General features: G+C 37.6%; 2 protein-coding genes across 3 annotated transcripts in view; both read left to right on the top strand.

Moving 5' to 3' along the window:
- LOC144657240 (uncharacterized) overlaps positions 1 to 21,515 on the top strand; it is an 87,169-nt gene that overhangs the window by 39,692 nt on the left and 25,962 nt on the right. The window lies entirely within an intron of this gene.
- Positions 325 to 17,618, top strand: LOC144656476 (uncharacterized). The gene is made up of 9 exons (XM_078516695.1): positions 325 to 371; positions 5,121 to 5,192; positions 7,202 to 7,302; positions 8,394 to 8,592; positions 9,723 to 11,080; positions 14,472 to 14,618; positions 14,817 to 14,953; positions 15,510 to 15,672; positions 16,218 to 17,618. Exons 1-9 carry the CDS (start codon positions 325 to 327, stop codon positions 16,394 to 16,396), a joined length of 2,403 nt encoding a protein of 800 aa, XP_078372821.1. The 3' UTR covers positions 16,397 to 17,618.

Below are 21,515 nucleotides of genomic sequence, written 5' to 3' on the forward strand. Positions count from 1 at the left end.
AAGTGCTGAACTGTTAAATATTAAACTTTATTTAACGTGATTTTCAAGCGTCTTGTGTATGTCTTGCCCTTGCAGTCTCAAACATAGTTATTCTTTATTACTTTCCATGTTTCAGTTCTTCTAACACTTCTAGGTGTGAGCAGAAAATCCGGCTTTTCTTGCACTCATCAGGTGTCAATCCAGTCCTTCAGTTCTTTGCTCCTGATCTACTCAAGTATGGGAAGGGGGAGGAGGTAACGTAAGATAGTTCTGTAAGAATCAGGGGGGGGGAGGTGACTCAATTGTTGCCAGTTGTCTATTCGTGACCGACTCATCAGTGCCAGTATGACGACATTTGGCAACGGAGAGAGCGATTTCCTCGGCTTGGTCAGGTGAGCGGGATTAATCGTGGGTACACAACAACAGAGGTCCTGAAGGGCTCAAACTAAGTGCTTATATCGCTTTTGTCATAGAAGCTGTTCATCACTGTGTGCTACACATGACACGTTTTGCATAAGGGATGAGGATGGGCTCTATCCCAACGTTGAAAATAATTATTTTAAGAAAACTTCCAAATATACGGGAGACTCCGTGGCGCCCACTAAAAACCGCAATTAATTTAATCAGTCTCTTAGGCGTCTTGCTCATTTTTAATTCACTGATTTACAATTAACTTTCGGGCAAGTAGCGTTAATGTACTCGTTGATACATTTCTTTAATTAACCGGTATGAGTATTAATCTTAGCGTCAGTAGAATAAAAACGTGCCATTCCGTGAAGAACATCACACCAACTGTCAGTAAGACTTGAAAGTTTAAGTTTCTTTCACATTTAAAAAAAGACATTACAATACTATAAGTTTGTCCTCAAAGACTCTGAAGCTGGGAGTTTTAATACGCGCCTATATTCTTTTCAGTTTTCTTCCTTCATTTATCTAATCAAACCCGATGTGCATATTTCTCTTTAATACGAAAAAAGTCGCCTATCTTAATTACATTCAGATTCAAACACCTTTTGCAGTTTGAATTTTAAACGGCAATGAAGGCTGAAACTTTTAAAACCTACTTTTCGATTATTTTGGAGACGAAGGACGTCCAGTTTCGATTCTTTTTGTTTTTACGTTCAACTTTTTTCGAATGCTATTAAAATTCTCTTCGTTTTACTCTGTTTATCTGTTTAACGTTGAAACAGAATCAGATAACAAGCACGCATTTTCATTGCGAATTTACCATACTAACAAAAAAGCTGTCTCAAAAAAAGCTTGAAGTTGGGAATATTTAATTAATACGCGCCCTTTTTCATTAAATTCAAATTCAGCAGACCTATCTTGAATTTTCGTCAGAAAAGTAAAAACCAAAATGATTAATGGGTCTGCGCCTTCATTTTGTAAAGAAAACTCTTAAAATGTACAAGTGGGAGGAAAACAGCTGGAAGAGAACCGCAAGTAAAAATAGCGCTGATGGGCCAAGGGAACAAGAATTCTAATTTAGCAGGGGATAGGGGTTTGCTTTGAAACTGTTAAAACACGTTTATATTAGCTTAACCAAAATGAAGTAAATCCCCTACCCCTGAAAAGAAAACAAAGGGTAAGATAAGGGGTATAGCCAAGCATGTTCTGACACGAACTGCATGAATACGTGAACACTTGTCTGTTAACAGCCTACATGGAAACCACGCGGTGGGCGTCCAATTTGTTTTATCAGGAGTGCGATAACAGACAAGAACTTCTGTTACCTACATGAAATCCCATATCGAGAAGTACATTCAAAAATTCACAGTCAGCAAGCATTAAGGGAAAAAAATAAAGATTTTTTTTTGGGAATGCAAACAAGGCAATGCACAGACACAAGAAGACAGGTGAATATTTTTACCAAACAAATTTAAAATCTTCGGTGCAAGCTGGTGTAAAGAAAGAAGAAAATGTTAAGAGAGAATGTATTTTTTTATCTTGCCAATCACACATAGGATACTCTTTTCTTCGGGAGAAGATCAGACTGACGATATCAGTTTTGCTCATCCCCGTGGCCGATATTTTATTAGCCAAAAGTCAATAAAGCGCTTAAATGAGAATTAAACGAGCAAACAAACTAACAAACAAGGAAAAGAAAAAAAGAAAGGACACAAAGATGTAGGAGAGTGATAACTAATTACTGTTCTGTAGCTTTCTATATGGCCAGTGAAATATGAAAGAATCTGAGACTGAAAGTAAATGGTGATGTTAGTGGCAACACATTTATAAAACGCATTTCTCATGTAAATGTTCAAATGTGCTTTACAATTACAGTAAGTGGTGAGGTCGGACTTCAGCATGTTATTCCTACTAACGTCATAACGATTTCATTATTTTACGAGCATGCCTGAATTTCAACTGTCTTTTCTTATCACTAGCGAATTAGATGGCTGAAATTCAGGCTATTTTTGTGGATGATTTTAAGTAGTACGTCAATGATTGTTATTTAAATACGCACAAATGACGAGAACTAGATAAAGATGTCAATTGTGTTGACATGTTGTCAAACCAAAATTATTAAACACACCCACTAAATGCCCATTTAAGAAGTAATAGTGCTCAGTTAATGGCTAGCTCTTTCTGATATCAAGAGTTATTATTTCCACGAAATGTTGGGGCTTTTACGCAAAAAGGTAAGTTAAATTAGCTAAAATAATACGAGAGGTTAACTCACTCACTTACTACCCATTGTGACCACTGGCACGTAGGGCAGCACAAGAGGTTAATATATAAGTGGGAATTTAAATATACGTCTTCTTGCGGTTTTACGATTTAAAGTTTTTCCTCACAGTGGGAATTTGTCCCTTAGCGAGACTATTCACCGTAAAGGCCGCTTTTCATTGACAAGTAAGTTGAAGTCTTGTTAAAACTTATTTTCTATGACTTTTTTTTCTGTTGTTAAGGTCATTGCCCTGAAATAGAACTGAACACAATTTTTTTACCAATCTTCGCCTACAGGTTTATTACTTAAAAGGAACTTAAATTTTGAAATAAAAAAGGGGGGTCACCAGATTCGTTTAGGAGCAGGAAGACCTTGTATATTCCATATAATTCCTTTAAACTTCCTCTGCGAGTACCAGCAAAGTACACGTTTTAGCGATAATTTATTTTTCAAACACAAGAATTGATCTGTTTTCATTTTACAGAAAGAATTTGATCGCTACACCCAAAATATGACAAAAAATTGATAGGTCACTAGACTCGTTTACGAGAAAGCGACAATTTACTTCTCTCGCGGACTAAGCCACATAGAAAAAAGCCGCCATTTTGTTTATGTGCGCGCGCTCGCGCGCGCTTATTACGCGTAAAATTCTGCGCAGTAAGGATGCGCAATGCAATACAGGGCAATGACCTTAAATTACAGGGTGAATTTCCACTGGCACGTAATTTAGTTACTGGCCTGAAATACATATTGCATAGCGGGTTTGACGTTTTTCGCGAAAGCAACCCGTCCATACCTTTTTGTTGATCTGAGGTATATACAAGACTTTAATCAGCAGTAAAAATAATGGCGTCATAAGCTGTTATATTGATAAACCAAACCTACAAGGCTGACATGCAACTCAAACTAGCGCTTAAATATTATAAACCAAACCATCATGACAGAAAAGCGTCAGTAATGCAAATTCAGCAGCTGTTGCACCTCTCTATCAAAAACTCTTCAGTAAAATATTGGCGTCGAAGACTCTTAACTTGTCTTTGTTTTTTTTTTTTTTTATTCTATTTCATGAGTTTAAGTACACGAACGTGATGCACCTAACTCCAATTTGTCCATTCTTCCTGGTCCGAAATTTTATATCCTTTTGTGCTCGTTGTTAGCGTGATTAATATTGCTAAAGACAAATTCGAGCAATAAACGTAATGTGTTTCTTGCTTAGAGCGTTTCACTCGAATAATGCCGAATAGTTGAACAATTTATCCAATGACAAACGAAGAAGAATTCCTAAAAACAACGAGGAGAGTATTTAGTTTATGTAGGACCAATGCTTTGAAGGGTAAAGAAAAAAACTTCCTATCTTTTAAGTATTTTACAGATCTGGTGCAAATGGCTCTAGTACTAACGATAATACTTGTTTAGTTTTAATAGTTTAAAATCAGAAAATACTTGCCGATCTACGCAGGACTTTTCCTTAAGGATATATAAAAGAAAATACATCTCCTTAATGTAAAACTTAGGCAACTGCCGACTTTTAAATTCATACTTCTCACTGCGGTGTGAATTGTTTTTCCTACAGTAAAACAATTCACCAATTCAAGAAGGACTTCGTTTTGATAAATTTATACTGCCTGTGGTGTGCTGATGGCTGATGTAACAAACTAAAACAACGTACCTAAAACGAGCTCAGGATCAACCTACCATCTTTCACTAAGGTAAAGTAATTTCCCAAGTATAACTTAGACAGCTAGCAATGGCTGCCTCGAATTTCTCGCTATTTCGCACTGAAACTTTTCCCCCTTGGTTTTGCCTACCAGCCGTTTACTCTTTATACTTTAGGCTATTTCTTCCCAAGTCAAAAACACCAAGCAGTTTGGGACAAAATAAGCATCCATTTGTTACCGTCAATGTAAGAATATTGAATGCCCCAAGAATATTGTTGAAGTGCGTATATACTACTAGCCGTTTATTTTCTAGCAAGCAATGTATTCGTCAACAACGATAATGTGGTTCTGGTTAAGAAACAGGAATTTTTTTTCTGTGTTTCTATTGATTTTTATAATACGGCTGCTGTATTTTCCAATAGATTCCGAGCTGGATTTATTTTCTTAAGTCCGCTAACATTTTTGAGCACGCGTGACTCGGATGTTGGATGCTGCATGTTTTTATTGGGAATATTCTACTTAGTTTAATGGAATGAGACAGTGTCAAAGAAGGCAAAAGTCAATTTAACATTTGTTCTTGTTCAGTTGCAAACTCAGGTTAGCTAAAAACAATACTCTAGCTTCAGAGAGCAACGGGTATCCTTTCAGTGCTGTTACGTGGAAGAAAATTTATCAATCATGCCAACCCGTTATAAGTACGTTTTTGTTGGCATTTAAGGCCGAAACTATTTCCTTGAGAGCCTTGCTAAGACTGTATGTAAAAATTGCTAGGTGTATGCTGAAAATGCTGTTACTTCTTCGTCATCCGACAGTTGTATCATTATTCCTCACGGTGCTTTGCCTTACAATATGTCTTTGGAAGAAAAGCGAAGGCCATGTCACAGGTAAAAAAAAAATATTTCTATATAAGTCTCCTCTTGCCCTATTTAGTATCAGTATACAGTGTACCATGAACCTCAAAATCGAAAAATTTCACTTTTCGATTTATTTTTTCAAAAATATCACATTAAGTTCTCTCATTTCTAAAAATGTTTTGTATCCGCACACCATTCCATACCGGGTGTTCGGAAAGTCATTTGTTCGACTTCATTGGAGACCCTGGAACTTTTCTCACCAAGCTTACATGCATCACCATTTGTTTCCAAAATTACTCTTGCTATTTTAACAAAAGCTGTCAACAGCCTGTCAACAGTTATTAACCTTGTATCAACATGTGGATGACGTGTTTGTGTTCACGTTGTATTAACAATTGTCCCCCATGCAGTTTTTATCTGGATGTCTCAAAACTCGGGCCCATAAAACTCACACTTTCTGGATGTCTCAAACCTCAGACCCCTAAAACTCACACTCTCTGGATGTCTCAAAACTCAGGCCCATAAAACGCACACTCTCTGGATGTCTCAAGACTCAGGCCCATAAAACTCACACTTTCTAGATGTCTCAAAACTCAGGCCCATAAAACTCACACTTTCTAGATGTCTCAAAATTCAGGCCCATAAAACACACACTCTCTGGATGTCTAAAAACTCAGGCCCATAAAACACACACTCTCGGGATGTCTCAAAACTCAGGCCCATAAAACACACACTCTCTGGATGTCTCAAAACTCAGGCCCATAAAACTCACACTCTCTGGATGTCTCAAAACTCAGGCTCATAAAACTCACACTCTCTGGATGTCTCAAAACTCAGACCCATAAAACACACACACTCTCTGGATGTCTCAAAACTCAGGCCCATAAAACTCACACTCTCTGGATGTCTCAAAACTCAGGCCCATAAAACACCGACTCTTTGGATGTCTCAAAACCCAGACCCATAAAACTCACACTCTCTGAATGTCTAAAAACTCAAGCCCATAAAACTCAGACTCTTTGGATGTCTCAAAACTCAAGCCCATAAAACTCAGACTCTTTGGATGTCTCAAAACTCAAGCCCATAAAACACACACTCTTTGGATGTATCAAAACTCAGGCCCATAAAACTCACACTCTCTGAATGTCTCAAAACTCAGGCCCATAAAACACACACTCTCTGAATGTCTCAAAACTCAAGCCCATAAAACACCGACTCTTTGGATGTCTCAAAACCCAGACCCATAAAACTCACACTCTCTGGATGTCCCGAAAACTCAGACCCATAAACTCCCTGGTTGCCTTGAAAACTCAGACCGAAAAAAAAAACATATTTGCATTACATGATTGCTGCGGTTTACTGTCCGTAGATACAATGGCTTAGCGCAGAAAGCAAAAGAAAAACAGCTTGCTGCCGTACATAGATACTTTAATAATTTATGGAGAATTCAGGAGAATTTATAACTGGAAATTCTCAAAGTATTATGACCCTGAAGGTATTATGACCCTGAATGTCATTTCCGGTTGCAAGTATCTGCTTCTGTAATGTGACCCTACATGTACATTTGTTCCATTGGGAAACCTTCACACAATGCGCCTTGCACTATTTTGGCTAAAAAAAAAAAAAACAAAAGGGAACCAGGAATTGATACAGAAGTTTATTTTCGAGATCAGTGCAGGTATGTACCGCTGCGAGCTGTTTCTCTTTCACTTTCTGTGTCAGGCCATTGTATCAATGAAGTATGTCATCTTGCACACTTGTCCGGCTGACGACTTGGAGAGAAAAACGAATATCCTGGACATACTGCAGTCTGAAATTGAAGCTTTTAACAATTATGTATTTGTTGTAGGACAAATTAGTTGTCAGTTTAAATCTGTTTTTAACTTAGATTAATATGTTTCAACCCCCAAAAAACATTCTTTAAATCACCAAATTATTTTGTTTTCATTCGGGCCACCAACCGGGCCAGCAGTAGAACCTGATGGATCCTCAATATCGCCCCCTGCTGGCGGCGAAACAACCACCACTGCCATATCCAGTGCATTTACATCTGCTCCTTCCCCTACTGGGCCGCCTCTTGACTCATTTTTCTTGCGTTCTTTGCGGCATAAGTGCAACCCAGATGTGGCCCCAACCGATGGTAAGATTGCTAATTCGTTTGTAGAAACTATTAATTAATTTGTAGTTAAAAGGGAAATTTGTTGGTTGTTTACCAAGGGAAGGAATAAGACACTTTGATGACTCAATTTGAAAAACGTGACATTTAAAAAAAAATAATTTGGCTACTCTAAACGTCGCTAACCCCGTAACTTATTTATTTGTTTATGAGAAGTGAAAGTTTCCTACAATCTAGTCAGAGCGGTGAAGATTATGGTGAATTATGGACTTCAAATGTTTGGTTTTTGGCAAGCATGAGTCATACGACTGGTATTGAAATAGAACTCAATATTAGTTATCCTGCAAAACTTGCCCTTCACTAGATAAAACAATTTAACCTCATTCTTCCTATAGTGCAGTTTCTAGTGTTATTATGCAGAACGGAAGGGTAAAGGTAATTCCTCAGTATTGCATTGCGCATTCCGTACATTGCACAATTTTAAGCGTGATAAGCGCGCGCACATTAAGAAAATATGGCGGCTTTTTCTGGCTCGCAAGTGAGATAAATCGTCGTTTTCTCGTAAACGAGAACTGGGACCTAACATTTTGTTCCCTTTTTCTGACTCTAGCAATCACCTTCTTTCTATAAAATTAATATACACAAATTTCTGTTGTAAAAAAAATTAACACTCAACGAAGTTGGGAACTTAGCCAGTACTCGTGATAATATAATTGTGCCCTCGAGATGACTGCATGCTCGGAACAAGTTGAATCCGTGTTGATTGATGAAAAATTTATTAATTTTTTCCTTGAAGTCGATGTGGTACATCTATTGTTATAGTTTTGCATTTTGCTTTCTGTCTTCTCTTTCTTTTCTGCTCTCACGAAACGTGAAGTGAACGGTTCAAATAATAATGCTTCCGAAGGCTGATACTGTAGGGAATTATAGGTTATTCCTAGACGAATACCGGGACCTCTCTTTTTTATTTCAAGAAAAGTTCTCTTAAGATGACCAACCAATAGCCAAAGTTTGAATGGAAATTTATTGACAGTTCTATTTCGATGGAATGACCTTAAGCAATTTACAATGTAACAAGATTGATTTTAGTGTTTCTTTTCAATTAGACAATCTAGGACCCCAGTGGGATGAACAAGTCCGCCGCTTTGTATACCGCGTGAACGAGAATGCCAACTTTTCAAAATACAGTTGCACCTATAGGTGTGGAGCAGAACAAAGAAATGCTTCTGTGGGATTATCTTCGGACTTACCAAGATGTTATTGTGATGACCTCTGTGATGACTTCGGTGACTGTTGTTTTGACTTCGACGCATTGTAAGTGTCGATCAGTGGTGCATTGTGCTCTTGTATATTAAATGGAAGCCACACGATAGGAGTAACAACGATTTAGCTACATGAATGTTCGTTTAAAATGATTAGCGATTTACTTGAATCCGAATCTGAATAAGAAAGATTTTTGATCTTGTTAACCCTCGCACGTACAAGTAAACACATATCCCGGCCCACCGTCGCACAAGAGAGGGGATGCAGCCCCTCCCCAGGGCTTTCGTTGTATTAAGGCACAGCGATATTATTTTGCACTGAGAAGAAAGCCTGTAGATTCATCTACAAGATGACGGTGGCTGCGACGTCATATGACGTTACGTGACGTCATTAGAGCCGCCATCTTGGATCCGCCGTCTTGAGTATCACAATTTTCTTAGAAATTAAAAAAAATAACGGAAATTGATGCAAAATCAAGCCAGAACGCTTATGGGATGTAAAAATAAACAGATCGTGCGATTTTGTTTCAGAAAACTGGAAAAAATAAAGGGAAATGTTAAAATGACGATGTTTGGCCAGAGCTACTTGTAATTATGACGTTGCAATGGCAACATTTAATATCAAGAACACATGATTGACATATCAAAACTTCCGCAAGGGATGAATGAACAGCTTTTTGTACGTTCGAGGGTCCGAGGTTAATTCTTTTTAACATGATTTTAAATGACATTTTAATCCTGAACGTGTGTTAGTTAAGATACCAAGGACGACGAGCTTGTGGCAACAACTTACAATTCTATTGCCAGGCAACTTGTTTGTTGTGAGTTGAAGTTTGCCAGAGAAACTTTTAGAATGTTGAAATTCGACACTCGTTGTGCCGGAAGATTTCAAGTAGTATAAATTAATTGCTAAAACATTAAACTCTGTGCTTAAAGAAATGCCACTTTTAATTGAGTGATACATTCCGTAAATAAATAGTACAACTTCCTTTCGTTGAAATTTTTTTGTGACAAACCTTTTCGTTGTAAGTGAAAGTTCCACAAAAAAATAAGAAATTCTCTAAAACCTGTCTACATGAACAAACAACAATTCTGTACATTAATTGGCGTTTACATAAACTGCAAGTAATGTAGATTTCCTGTATAGTTAATTTACTGTGTGTTTTTTTCATCACGACTTAGATGCAGAAAACGTATATGTCTTCAGGCCGGCGCTCTCAGGTTAAATGCAACCTGCTTTGCACTAAAGAACGGAAAACTTCGACCAGAGTACACTGGTTACGCAGTTTGGAACAAGTGCCCGCAGAAGTGGACAGAAGAAAGCGTAAGACAAAAATGTCAGGAAGAAGATCAAAGTGGCTTCTTAAGAAATTTACCAGTCTTCGACAAAGAAAGCCTTGTGACGTATAAAAATGTATTTTGCGCAAAGTGTAACGGAGCAGTTAATACGACATACTGGAAGCTAAAATTCGTTTGCCAGAGGTGGTTTAATCTCACAGATGTCGATTTAGGCAAAAGTGTGGCTCTTTTGTTTCAGAATTGTTGGTTTGATAAAAAACCGGAACGACACCAGTTGAACTATTTAAAACGATGTATTCCTCGGTTTCAAGACTGCCGCAGCATCAGCCAAGAAAGAAACGAGTCTTACTGCCAAACAGAATGTCTGAGGTACGCTTTCCCAGTCTGCATAAGCCATTACCAAACGAGACGATTTCGAAACCCACAGTGTGCTTTGTGCAGTGGTTTTGAGCCAAATGATCTAAAATCTGAATGCATAACTGGAGACCCTGTGGAATCACCTCCTCTTACTATCTTCTTTGATTTTAGTTCCACATCTAAGTACAGTGTTGTGGTAGAAGATGATAAAGAGAATGTAGTTAAAACAACTACAAAAGAGTTGTCTTGTTCCCTTGATGAGGTGTACGATCCCTATGCTGGGAGTTGTAAAGCGATCGTCTCAACCGAACCAGGAACTTCAGTTAACGGGAAGGAGAACAAAACTGGGGAAGTTGCAGGAAACAGGACAGGATTACTTCCGAACTGTACGTTCATAGCGTTTAATAAAACAGACTATGTTCAGCAATCAAACGGCTCCATCTACTTGAAGCTTCACAACAAGATATACAGCAATACTACATACAAGATTATAGACGACAGATTACTGCTGTGCGTGAACTTTACAAGATCTAGAAATGTTTCAAGAACAGAAAACAAATTCGGGAAACATAAGATCACTAAAACTCCAGTATCTCTCCAGCTTCTTTCTTTAATCGGATGTATAGTGTCGATGGTGTCTCTTGTTCTCCTGCTAATTACGTATATCCTGTTTGCTGAACTGCGTAACTTACCCGGGAAGGTAATAATAAACTTGGCATTGTCTCTATTGCTATACCAAAGCGTCTTCTTTTCAGCTGTCAAAACTGACGATCAAGACACATGCCTGGCAGTCGCTGTTCTTCTTCATTTCTTTGTTCTTTCTTCCTTTACATGGATGAACGTAATGGCTTATGATGTGCACCGGACTTTTACGAACACTTCAGGTAAGATGGTTATGTAGACGTAGTTGACTTATTTGTAATGTTTTACCTCTTTGCCCATATATCATATGTAGAACTCTATGTATTAGGTTAACGTTTTTAAAATCACATTTTGAATTATTAGTATCCCGTATGTGCTCTTTTCGACTGTAATTGGTGAAAGGCATTTATAGAGAAGAAATTGAATGTCTAAAGGTCAAATAAACGAAAATTTCAAAATGCCATTTTAGCCATCGGACGTACATAAAGTTATTTCAAAAATTTCAAAAGATGATTTAGTCTACAATGCTAAAACTTTCAGTAGCTGTCTATTCATTCCTTGCGGAAATTGTGATTTATTACAAGCAGGTTCTGGCCAAAAATCGTCATTTTTTTACATTCTTCTTTATTTTTTTCCACTTTTTTAAAAGAGGATTAAACGTTTTTTTTTTATTTTTTCATACTATAAGCATTCTGGCTTGATATTGCATCAATTTTTATTATTTTGTGACGTTCTAAGAAAATGGTTAAGTTCAAGATGACGGATCCAAGATGGCGGCTCTAATGACGTCACAGCCAACAAAAATTATGTCATCTTGTAGAGTAATGGACGGGTTTTCCACTCAGTGCAAAATAAAATCGCTGCGCCTTAATAGAACGAAAACTCTGCGGAGGGGTTCCATCCACGCCCCCATCCCCCTTGTACGATAGTAAGGGTATAATTTGCTTTTACGTCCAAGGGTTAACCAACCAAACACTAAAGCTATCCATTATTGAGTGAAATTAAAAGAAAATTTTTCTTTCCATTAAAGCGCGAATTACAGCAAAAAAGAAGATTTCCAAAGGCTTCACGGAAACGTTTTTGAATGACTGTGCACTGAAATGATATACTACCATAGTACTATAGTACCAACAGTCTCCTCTACAAAATGAAAAATATCGATTCGCCTACTTGTCCTTTTTGCCCTGATAATGAGCAAACAATCTCAAATTAACTTGTGAATTGTTCATTGGCCGTATCTTTCTGGAATGAATTAACTATGTGGTACCGATCATTATGTAAAAGGCATAGTGTGACAGATATTCAAACCCTCAACCATCATATTCTCATAGGCAAAGATCTCCTGTTTTTCAGCGCTAAAAATAGCAAAAAATATCAATTTGCGGATTTTGTCGTGTTCGCGGGAGAAAAAAGTCAAACTATAAAAGTACATCGCCATACGTGAAAATAAACTAACACACTTCAATGTGAAATGAAAAGATTTCATGTAGAGTTTATTAAATATTTATCACGTTAATAACGTATGTGATTTGTTTATATTTCGTAATGTAATTAATCGCTAGATTGTAACTGTAATTAGAGATATAACTAAGTTTAGAAATAAAACTAAGTTTAGTGTGGTAACCAAACTGCTTAGCAAACAAAACTTTAAGGGGGTCCTTCTTAACTACCGATTTGTTGCTAAGAAAGTTTTCTGACCGTCACATTTTGGAAACTAAATTTCCTATGGATGAGATTTTTGCGCAACTTATTTCTATTGAAGAGTTCTTCAAAAGTTTCTGAACACGGCCATATTTGACAAGTCACGGGACCAGGACAGAAAAAAACCCCTAAAACTGAAAGGGCGTTTAGATATAAGAATTACAATCAGTGTAAACACATAAAGAACGTCCATGTGCTTAATGCTTCGTATGGTTTTTAGGAAATTCGCATTATTATAAAAGTTATGGCGTAATTAAGACTCGTATTTTTGGACTTTCTTCAGTAGCGTTCCTTTCTTGCATATAAATGGTTATTCCATACGAAGGAAAAATATGAAAGGTATGTTTTCTCTTATTCTTTGAAAAAAATCGGAACTTTACTTTTCTCTCAAAAGTTTTAGGCAGGGGGGGGGGGAAGAAACGAGGTCTGGGACCGAGTAGCGATGCTCTCACAACTTGCAAAGCGATCAATTCACGATGTAGTCAGCGGTTTTTGGACGATGATGCAACAGGCAATCTTTTCCCGCGAAATGGAAGCTGCTATGTCGTGGAATCACTTATCATAAAGGGGTTCAATTCTCTTAACTAAAAATCTAAAAGCAGCGTGTTTAAATCCGAAAATTTCGTCATCGTCGTGTAGTTTTAAGAACGCAGAATTTTGTGATGCCGTGCTACTTTTCAGTGCTGAAATGCAAATGTTTGACATGTTTGTACCACGATTTTCAACTGGCCCACATGGGGATTGTAAATGAAGTAAAACAAAGAAAGACCAAGTCAACAAACAACCTCAAACAATAGAGCAAGAACAATAGCTCCGACCAGCACGGGAATATTCGATCGCCACGTTTTCATTACCATTCCCGTGATGGTTTTATTTCATAACAAACACCACATATTGACACCAAGAACCTTTTCGGAGAAATTTTCGCTGCTTTAAAGTCAAAACTTAGAAAGTCTTTTTTATTACTACATATATAAAAAAAATCGAACTCTCTCACTGGTCCCATGTTTTTGTTTTGGCAAGTTCACAAAGAAAGGAGCTGCTCATGCGCCTTAGAGACATCCGCTGACTACCGCCCCGATGATTGCTTTGCAAGTTGTGAGAGCATCGCTCAGATTTCATATAAGAGAATGTATGGGAAGTTGCTTTCCCCCCCCCCCCCCCCCCCTGGTTTTAGGGATTTCAAATTCTAGCGTGCGGTTTGGGAGTGGCACTAGTTAAGCGCGTGCAATAACAATTTTTTTTCAATTCAGTTGTCCTCCCCACCAAAAAGTCACCGTTAAGCATTGCCGAACGCTTCAAAATAGCTTGCCACCAAAAAACATATTGAGAAATTCCTCAGCAACTGCTCTAGATCGGTAGTTAAGAAGGACCCTATTAGCTATTTTTAAGCTTTAGCTATTTTATTTTAAAAACATGCGCGTCTCTGAACAACAACCAACAAACAGTACAATGAAAAACGGCCGAACAGAGCGAAAAAACTTCTTGAAATGTCACTAAAGACATTTTTTTTTAAATTCTAAGGTGCGGTCAGCAGAATCGGTCTGCGGTCGTCTGCAAAAACACCAATTCTGACGTCACAGTTTTTTATTTCCGACAATTTTCCGAGCGCTTTACGATTATGAAGGCCTAAAAAGCATTTTGTTTTACTTTCAATATCTCTGCAATTCAATACCCAATTACTTTACAACTTTGGGATGTGTTTATCTGGCTCTCAGTAAACGCATGGGCAAAAGAAAAAAAAAATCGAAATTATTAAATGCGTGGATTGGAGGTTGGAACGTGTACAGAGGAGACCGTTCCTTGTAGGTCGGATGGGTTTGTTCATGTTAAATATATAACAAATTTGAAACGGTTTTCTAATCTTTTCTTGTCGTCTTTTAAAATTTATGCACGTGTATGAGTCGTAACTTTTTGATATTTCTTTTAAAGAGGGTGTTGTGGCTCATCGTCAAAATAGACAAGGAGGTTATACGAAACGTCTCGTGAAGTACTGCCTGTATGCCTGGGGATCTCCAGTGTTGCTCGTGCTTGTCTGTGTTATAACTGATCATGTCAAAAAAGGATCTATCGGATATGGTAAGTGTCGAAAAGTGAAAAAAGACAGTATTTTGCATACATCGATGAACCTGCGTGTACAACAGATTTACTATGATTTCTTGGGTGATATCACTTTTTATCAATTAAGTAGGTAGCATCAGTATAATAAAATAGATATTGTTGTGCGATATATCTTACTTCCTAACTTATGTTCTCTGTTGAAACTTGTAATTACAGGGGAAGGAGAAGAGGAATGTTTTATATCTCAGCCTCAAGCCATTCTTTATTCGTTTGTTTTGCCCGTTGCACTGCTGTTGATCTTCAATCTATTTGCATTAGGACACACTGTGTTCCATATTGTCAAAACTCGAAAGGTGAGGAACATCATTGCCCCATAAGAGTTTCATTTATCAAGCTATTGTCAAAAGACAAGAATACAGGTTATATAGGTAAAGACCTATGCCGTCGGTTGTACATGTGAGAAATAGAGAAAGAAGGAAGCTAGAAGGATGAAATGAATGAATGAATGAATGAATGAACAATAAAACTGGATAGAAGGATACTGGAATGACTGCGATAAAGTACCCTAGAAAGTCAGGGATGAACTGACTTGCTATTCAAGTTGAAAGAGAAAGCGTCTAACTTAGACTGACTAATTGACTGAGTAATTAACTGACAAATACTGACCCATAATAATAATAATAATAATAATAATAATAATATTTAAGATTTATATGGCGCTGACTGACTGGCTGGCTGGCTGGCTGGCTGGCTGGCTAGCTGTCTGGTTGGCTGGCTGGCTGGCTGGCTGGCTGGCTGACTGGCTGGCTGGCTGGCTGGCTAATCGACTGGACTGAAGGATGCATTAATTAATAGGTAGATTCGGATTCGATTCGTTAGTCGAGGATCATCGCTCTCTTTCCATTTCAGAGAACGCAGCAGCAAAAAAATCGGCAACATGGCAGCAGCGTAGCTGTGATTTGTGTTAAAATGGCTTCAGTGATGGGTGTCACATGGATTCTTGGAATTGCTGCAAACTTGAAAGCTTTGTCATTCTTGTGGTACCCGTATGTGGTTTTAAACAGTCTTCAAGGTAAGTTATCTTTAATAATAACCTCAGCAAAATCGTTTGAAGAAGCCATGTGTCTTTGGATTCATAACAAAAACAGTTGGGAAGTTATAAAAACACGCCCCCATCAACGTTGGTTCCTCACTTTACAGTCTTCTGTGTGTAGCGACTATTAGCTCAAGATTTAATAATGGAAGGGGGAGGGGAAAAAAGTGCACAGCTTCCTAACACTTTTATGTGAGGTTGTAGTTACTTGTAGTTTAAAGGTATTAGGAAATTTTATATTTCCTTCCACCTTACACAAATTTTGAAGCTCATCACCAGCAACTGTCTTAAAACTGATGCCCCATAAACCGATCAGAAAAAAAATTACTATCAAAGCGTCCATTTTGTACTAGGTAAATGACAATGGGAAAATCAGCTTGAGTAAGAATGCGTTTTTTTCTGCCTTACATATTTATACATGTTTGTCTCTGCTCTGAGCTCTCACAGCAACAGATTTTAACTCCTTATGACTTAACGTCCTAAGGTGCAAGTCATACTTTTGCTTTCGTTTTCCTTTTCTGCAGGGCTATTTATTTTCCTGTCTTTCGCTGCCAGTGGAAAAGCTTTGGAGTTGTACAAGAGTAAATTGGCCGGCATCCTAAGGAATCGTACAGCTAGCGCACAGAGCGAAGAAGACAATACAAGAAACCATTACTGTAACCACACCGCTGAAAATGAATATTTGCGGGAAACGCAACTGTAAATGACAGTGTAACGATGAAAGGTGTTCATGGCGTATATGTTGTGGTTTAAATTTATCTTTGGGTTAAACCACAAGATAAACACGATTGTTTATTAATTATTGTAAAATTCATTAATAATTCATGAGGGCGCAAACCAATCCCAGCACAGTATTCAGATCACATGTACACAGCTGTAAACCCCCATAAAAATTCAATCAAAAGAATTAACTTTTGATACAAACTCCTGCTCAGCTAATTAGTATTCATTAACTTTTGATACAGATCTCTTCTATTTCGCATAATAATACTTTGCATTCAATTTATTGTTTTCATTTCACAAGTAAAATAAAATATTCGCGTCCGATCTGTATGGGCGTTTACAATGGCTCGCCTATCAGCTCGCCATTGTAAAAGCCCATACAGATCTCCCGCTCATATTTTATCTACTACTTAATAACACTGTAATTGTCCAACATTTATCTCTAAGCAACCCAAGAGCAACTAAAGTTAACCATTGCTGGTTGCTAATCCAAGAGTAAATAAGAAGTTTTACCGCAAAAGAAACAAATGAATGATTTAATAAACAAATTTAAATGAATTATAATAAATAAATTAATTAAAGGATAAATTAAATTTTTACAATGATAATTAAGTGAATAACTGGAATGCGAATATAAAGACAAAGTTTAATAAAAGTTACAGTCAAACCGGATGTTCTTTTGATAAGATCTTTGCAATGTTGCGGCGCAATGTTTCAATATTGATTGACAGTTTGCTCGTCGCAACTTGTAACTTTCAATTCAAATTTGCCTGAGCAAGTTGCCAAGTTCCGGTTTTCATTTTGCCGTATAAAACGAGAATATACCACATTTGTTTCAAAGAGCAGAAAATAATTGCCCCTTATTCGACTGTTCATCAACAGAATGCGAGAAATAAGCGACAGGCTCAGTTTACATTGCTAAGCAAGGAATTACGCTTCAAAATTACAAACGTTAGCCGTAATTTGGAAGGAAATTTGAACATGCGCGCGTGAGATTTCTTTACATTAATAGTTCACTAACGTGGTGGTGTAGTTACAGTCGCTTTAATTTCACTTTGGATATCTAACTGAAAACGATCTATACAGCCAATACCACTGGCTGTATAGGCTGCGCCACGATGAATATTCGCTCATAGAAAAACTCAGATTTGTAATTTTATTGCTAAAAAGTGCTGAACTGTTAAGGATTAAAATCTACTCAATAAAGTATTTAGTTTAAACTTTATTTAACGTGATTTTCAAGCGTCTTGTTTATGCCTTGCCCTTGCAGTCTCAAACATGTTCTTTATTACGTTCCATGTTTCAGTTCTTCTAACACTTCTAGGTTTGAGCAGAAAATTCGGCCTTTCTTGAACTCATCAGGTGTCAATCCAGTCCTTTAATTGTTTGCTCCTTATCTACTCAGGGATGGGAAGGGGGAGGAGGTAACGTAAGCTATGGATAATTCTGTAAGTAGCACGAGGGGGGGGGGGGGGGGGGGGGGCAGGTGACTCTATTGTTTCATGCTGTTTATTCGTGACCGACTCATTACTGCCAGTATGACGACACATGGCAACGAGCGAGCGATTCCCTAGGCTTGGTCAGGTGAGCGGGATTAATCGTGGGTACGCCACAACAGAGGTCCAGAAAGGCTCCAGTTTAGTGCTTATATCGCCATTGTCATAGAAGCTGTTCATCTCTGTGTGCTACAGTGAAACGGGTGAAACGTTCTGCAAAAGGGATGAGGATGGAATCTATCCCAACGTTGAAAATAATTATTTTAAGGAAACTTAAGACTCCGTGGCGCCCACTAAAAAACCGCAATTAATTTAATCAGTCTCTTAGGCGTCTTGCTCATTTTTAATTCACTGATTCACAATTAACTCTCGGGCATGTAGCGTTAATGTACTCGTTGAGAGATTTCTTTAATTAACCGGCATGAGTATTAATCTTAGTGTCAGCAGAATAAAAACGTGCCATTCCGTGAAGAACATCACACCAACTGTCAGTAAGACTTGAAAGTTTAATTGTCTTTCGCATTTAAAAACAGATATTACAATACTATAAGTTTGTCCTCAAAGACGCTGAAGCTAGGAGTTTTTTACGTGCCTTTTTTATTGAACTCGACTGCGCATCGTGAATCTTCCATTCGCGCATAACCACAATTCCTAGCGTCTTTGATTTTACCGCCGACCACAATTCCTTGCGTTTGTTAAGAAAAGTGACTGCAGGCCCACTGGCCCCATAAAGAAGTCCATTGCCGATTAGAGAGCTGCCTCGCTCGTTCGCTTCAGGCTCACTCGCTACGGCAGCAATCAAATAAGGAATTTGATTTAAATTATCTGTTTTTGCCTTACCAGTTTTAAGTCTAATTTCAAACAATAGGACTATTTATATCGTCGTGTTTGCAGCAGTTGCGTGTGTTGCGATAATTGCCGAACAGACAATTGGGACTTAAACAAGTGGGAAGAAAACAGCTGGAAGAGAACCGTAGGTAAAAATAGCGCTGACGGACTAAGAGAAATGAAATGCTAATTTAGCGGGAGATAGGGGTTTGCTCTGAAGCTATTAAAACACGTTTATATCAGCTTAGCCAAAATGAAGTAAATCCCCCTCCGCCGGAAAAGAAAACAAAGGGTAAGATAACGTTAGCGCCGTTCGTATAGCAAAGTATGTTCTGAGACGAACTGCATGAATACGTAAACCCTCGTCTGTAAACAGCCCTTACGAAAACCACGCGGTGGGCGTCCAATTTGTTTTATCAGGAGTGTGATAACAGACAAGAACTTCTGTTAAATAAGTTCTTACTGAATGAGTATAAAGTGCCTTTAAAACAGTTTTAAGTCCCAAACGTTTTAAGTCTCACTGAAATCGTGACTTTCCACTGAAGAAGGGCTGAGCCCTTTGTTACCTACTTGAAAACCCATATCGAGAAGTACATTAAAAAATCCAAAGGCAGCAAGCATTAAGGAAAAAAAATTAAGATATTTATTTTTTTGGGAATGTAAACAGGGAAATGTACAGACACAAGATATTGTTACCAAACAAATTTAAAATTCTTCAGTGCAAGCTGGTGTAAAGAAAATGTTAAGAGAGAATGTAATTTTTTTTTATCTTGCTACTCACTACTCACACTCTTTTCTTCGGGAGAAGATCACACTGATGATATAAGTTTTGCTCATCCCCGTGGCCGATATTTTATTAGCCAAAAGTCAATCAAACGCTTAAATGAGAATTAAACGAGCAAAAAAACAAGGAAAAGAAAGAAAGAAAGGATGCAAAGATGTAGGAGAGTGATAACCAGTTACTGTTTTGTAGCTTTCTCTATGGCCAGTGAAATATGAAAGAATCTGAGACTAAAAGTAAATGGTAATGTTAATGGTAACACATTTATAAGACGCATTTTCCATGTTAAACGTGCTTTACAATTAAAGTAAGAGGTGAGATCGGACGTAAGCATGTTATTCCTACTAACATCAAAACAATTTCGTTAATTTCATTAATATTTTACGAGCAAGCCTGAATTTCAGCCGTCTGCTCTTATCACCAACGAATTAGAAGGCTGACATTCAGGCTATATTTACGTGGGCGATTTTAAGTAGTACGTCAAAGATTGTTATTAAAATACACAGAACTGATGGAAACTAGATAAAGACGTCAATTTTGTCGACATATTGTCAAACCATAATTATTAAACACACCCACTAATACTCATTTAAGAAGTAATAGTGTTCCGTGAATGGCTAGCTCTTTCTGATATTAAGTCTTATTTCCACAAAATTTTGGAGCTTTTACGCCAAAAGGTAAGTTAAGTTAGCTAAAATAAAAAAAATAAAAAAATAGTAGGAATTTAAATAAACGTCTTGTTGCGGTTATATGATTTAATGTTTTTCCTCACAGTGGGAATTTGTCCTTTAGGGAGACTATCCACCGTAAAAGGCAGCTTTTCATTGACAAGTAAGATGAAGCCTTGCTGAAACTAATTTTCTGTAAGTTTTTTTTTTTTCTGTTGCTAAATTTTAGGGTGAATTTCCACTGGCACGTAATTACCACATAAGGGTCTGAATGGGGGGGGGGGGGGGGGGGTCCACATGTCGGTAGTCAGTTAAAATTTTATTACTTTGTCGGTTGTCAGTTATATTTTTCGACCTTTGTCGCTAATCGGGTATGAATTGGAGGGTCCTCATGTCGGTAGTCAGTTAAAATAAAATTATTTTGTCCTTTGTCAGTTATATTTTTCGCCCTTTGTCGGTAGTCGGTTAACCCCACTCAGACCTTCCTACATAGCTGGTTTGACGTTTATCGCGGAAGCAACCCGTCCATACATTTCCGTAATCTAAGGTATATACAAGACACTCCAACCAGAAGAAAAAAAAATAGCGTTACATGCTGAAATACTGATAAATCAAACCTACAAGGCTGGAATGCAGCTCAAACTAGCGAAAAAAAAAAACACGTTCACAAACCAAACTTTCAAGACAGAGAAGCGTAAACGTTAGCAATGCAAATTCAGCAGCTGCTGCACCTTTCTATCAAAACCTCTTCAGTAGGATATTGGCGTCGAAGCCTTCGGTGGTGTTGTTCCTAACAATCTGTTTAGTTTTCTTTGTTTTTTTTTTGTTTTTTTTTTATTTCATGAGTTTAAGTAAACCAACGCGATGTAGTTATTCCAATTTTTCCATTCTTCCTGGTCCGAAATTTTATATCCTTTTGTTCTCTTTATGAGCGGTGATTGCTAATATAAAGGAAAATTCGAGCAATGAACTTAATATGTTTCTTGCTCGGAGCGTTTCACTCGAATCATGCGGCAATGGTTAAACAATTTATCCTATGACACACGAAATTCGCGAGCTCGAATTTTAAAAAGCAACGATGAAAGTGTTTAAATGTAAGACCAATGTTTTGAAGGGTGAAGGAAAAAAACTTCCTGTCTTTTAAGTATTTTACAGATCTGGTGCGAATGGCTCTAGTACTTACGAGAATACATGCTTATTTTTGATGGTTTAAAATCAGAGAAAGGTTTGTATTGATTTTTATATTGCTTGGCTTACAACCAAGAAAACTTGCCGATCTGCAAAAGACTTTTTCTTAAGCGTGTATAAAAGTAAATACATCTCCTT

The sequence above is a fragment of the Oculina patagonica genome, chromosome 6 (assembly GCF_052425735.1).
Source record: "Oculina patagonica isolate OP01 chromosome 6, crgOcupat, whole genome shotgun sequence".
Lineage (NCBI taxonomy): Eukaryota > Metazoa > Cnidaria > Anthozoa > Scleractinia > Oculinidae > Oculina > Oculina patagonica.

Bases quoted from the DNA above. Each gene is read 5' to 3' on its own strand.
- LOC144656476 (XM_078516695.1), top strand. From the start codon at position 325: ATGACGACATTTGGCAACGGAGAGAGCGATTTCCTCGGCTTGGTCAG. The intron at 14,619-14,816 runs GTAAGTGTCGAA...TTGTAATTACAG, and splicing joins AAAAGGATCTATCGGATATG to GGGAAGGAGAAGAGGAATGT. The intron at 15,673-16,217 runs GTAAGTTATCTT...CCTTTTCTGCAG, and splicing joins GGTTTTAAACAGTCTTCAAG to GGCTATTTATTTTCCTGTCT.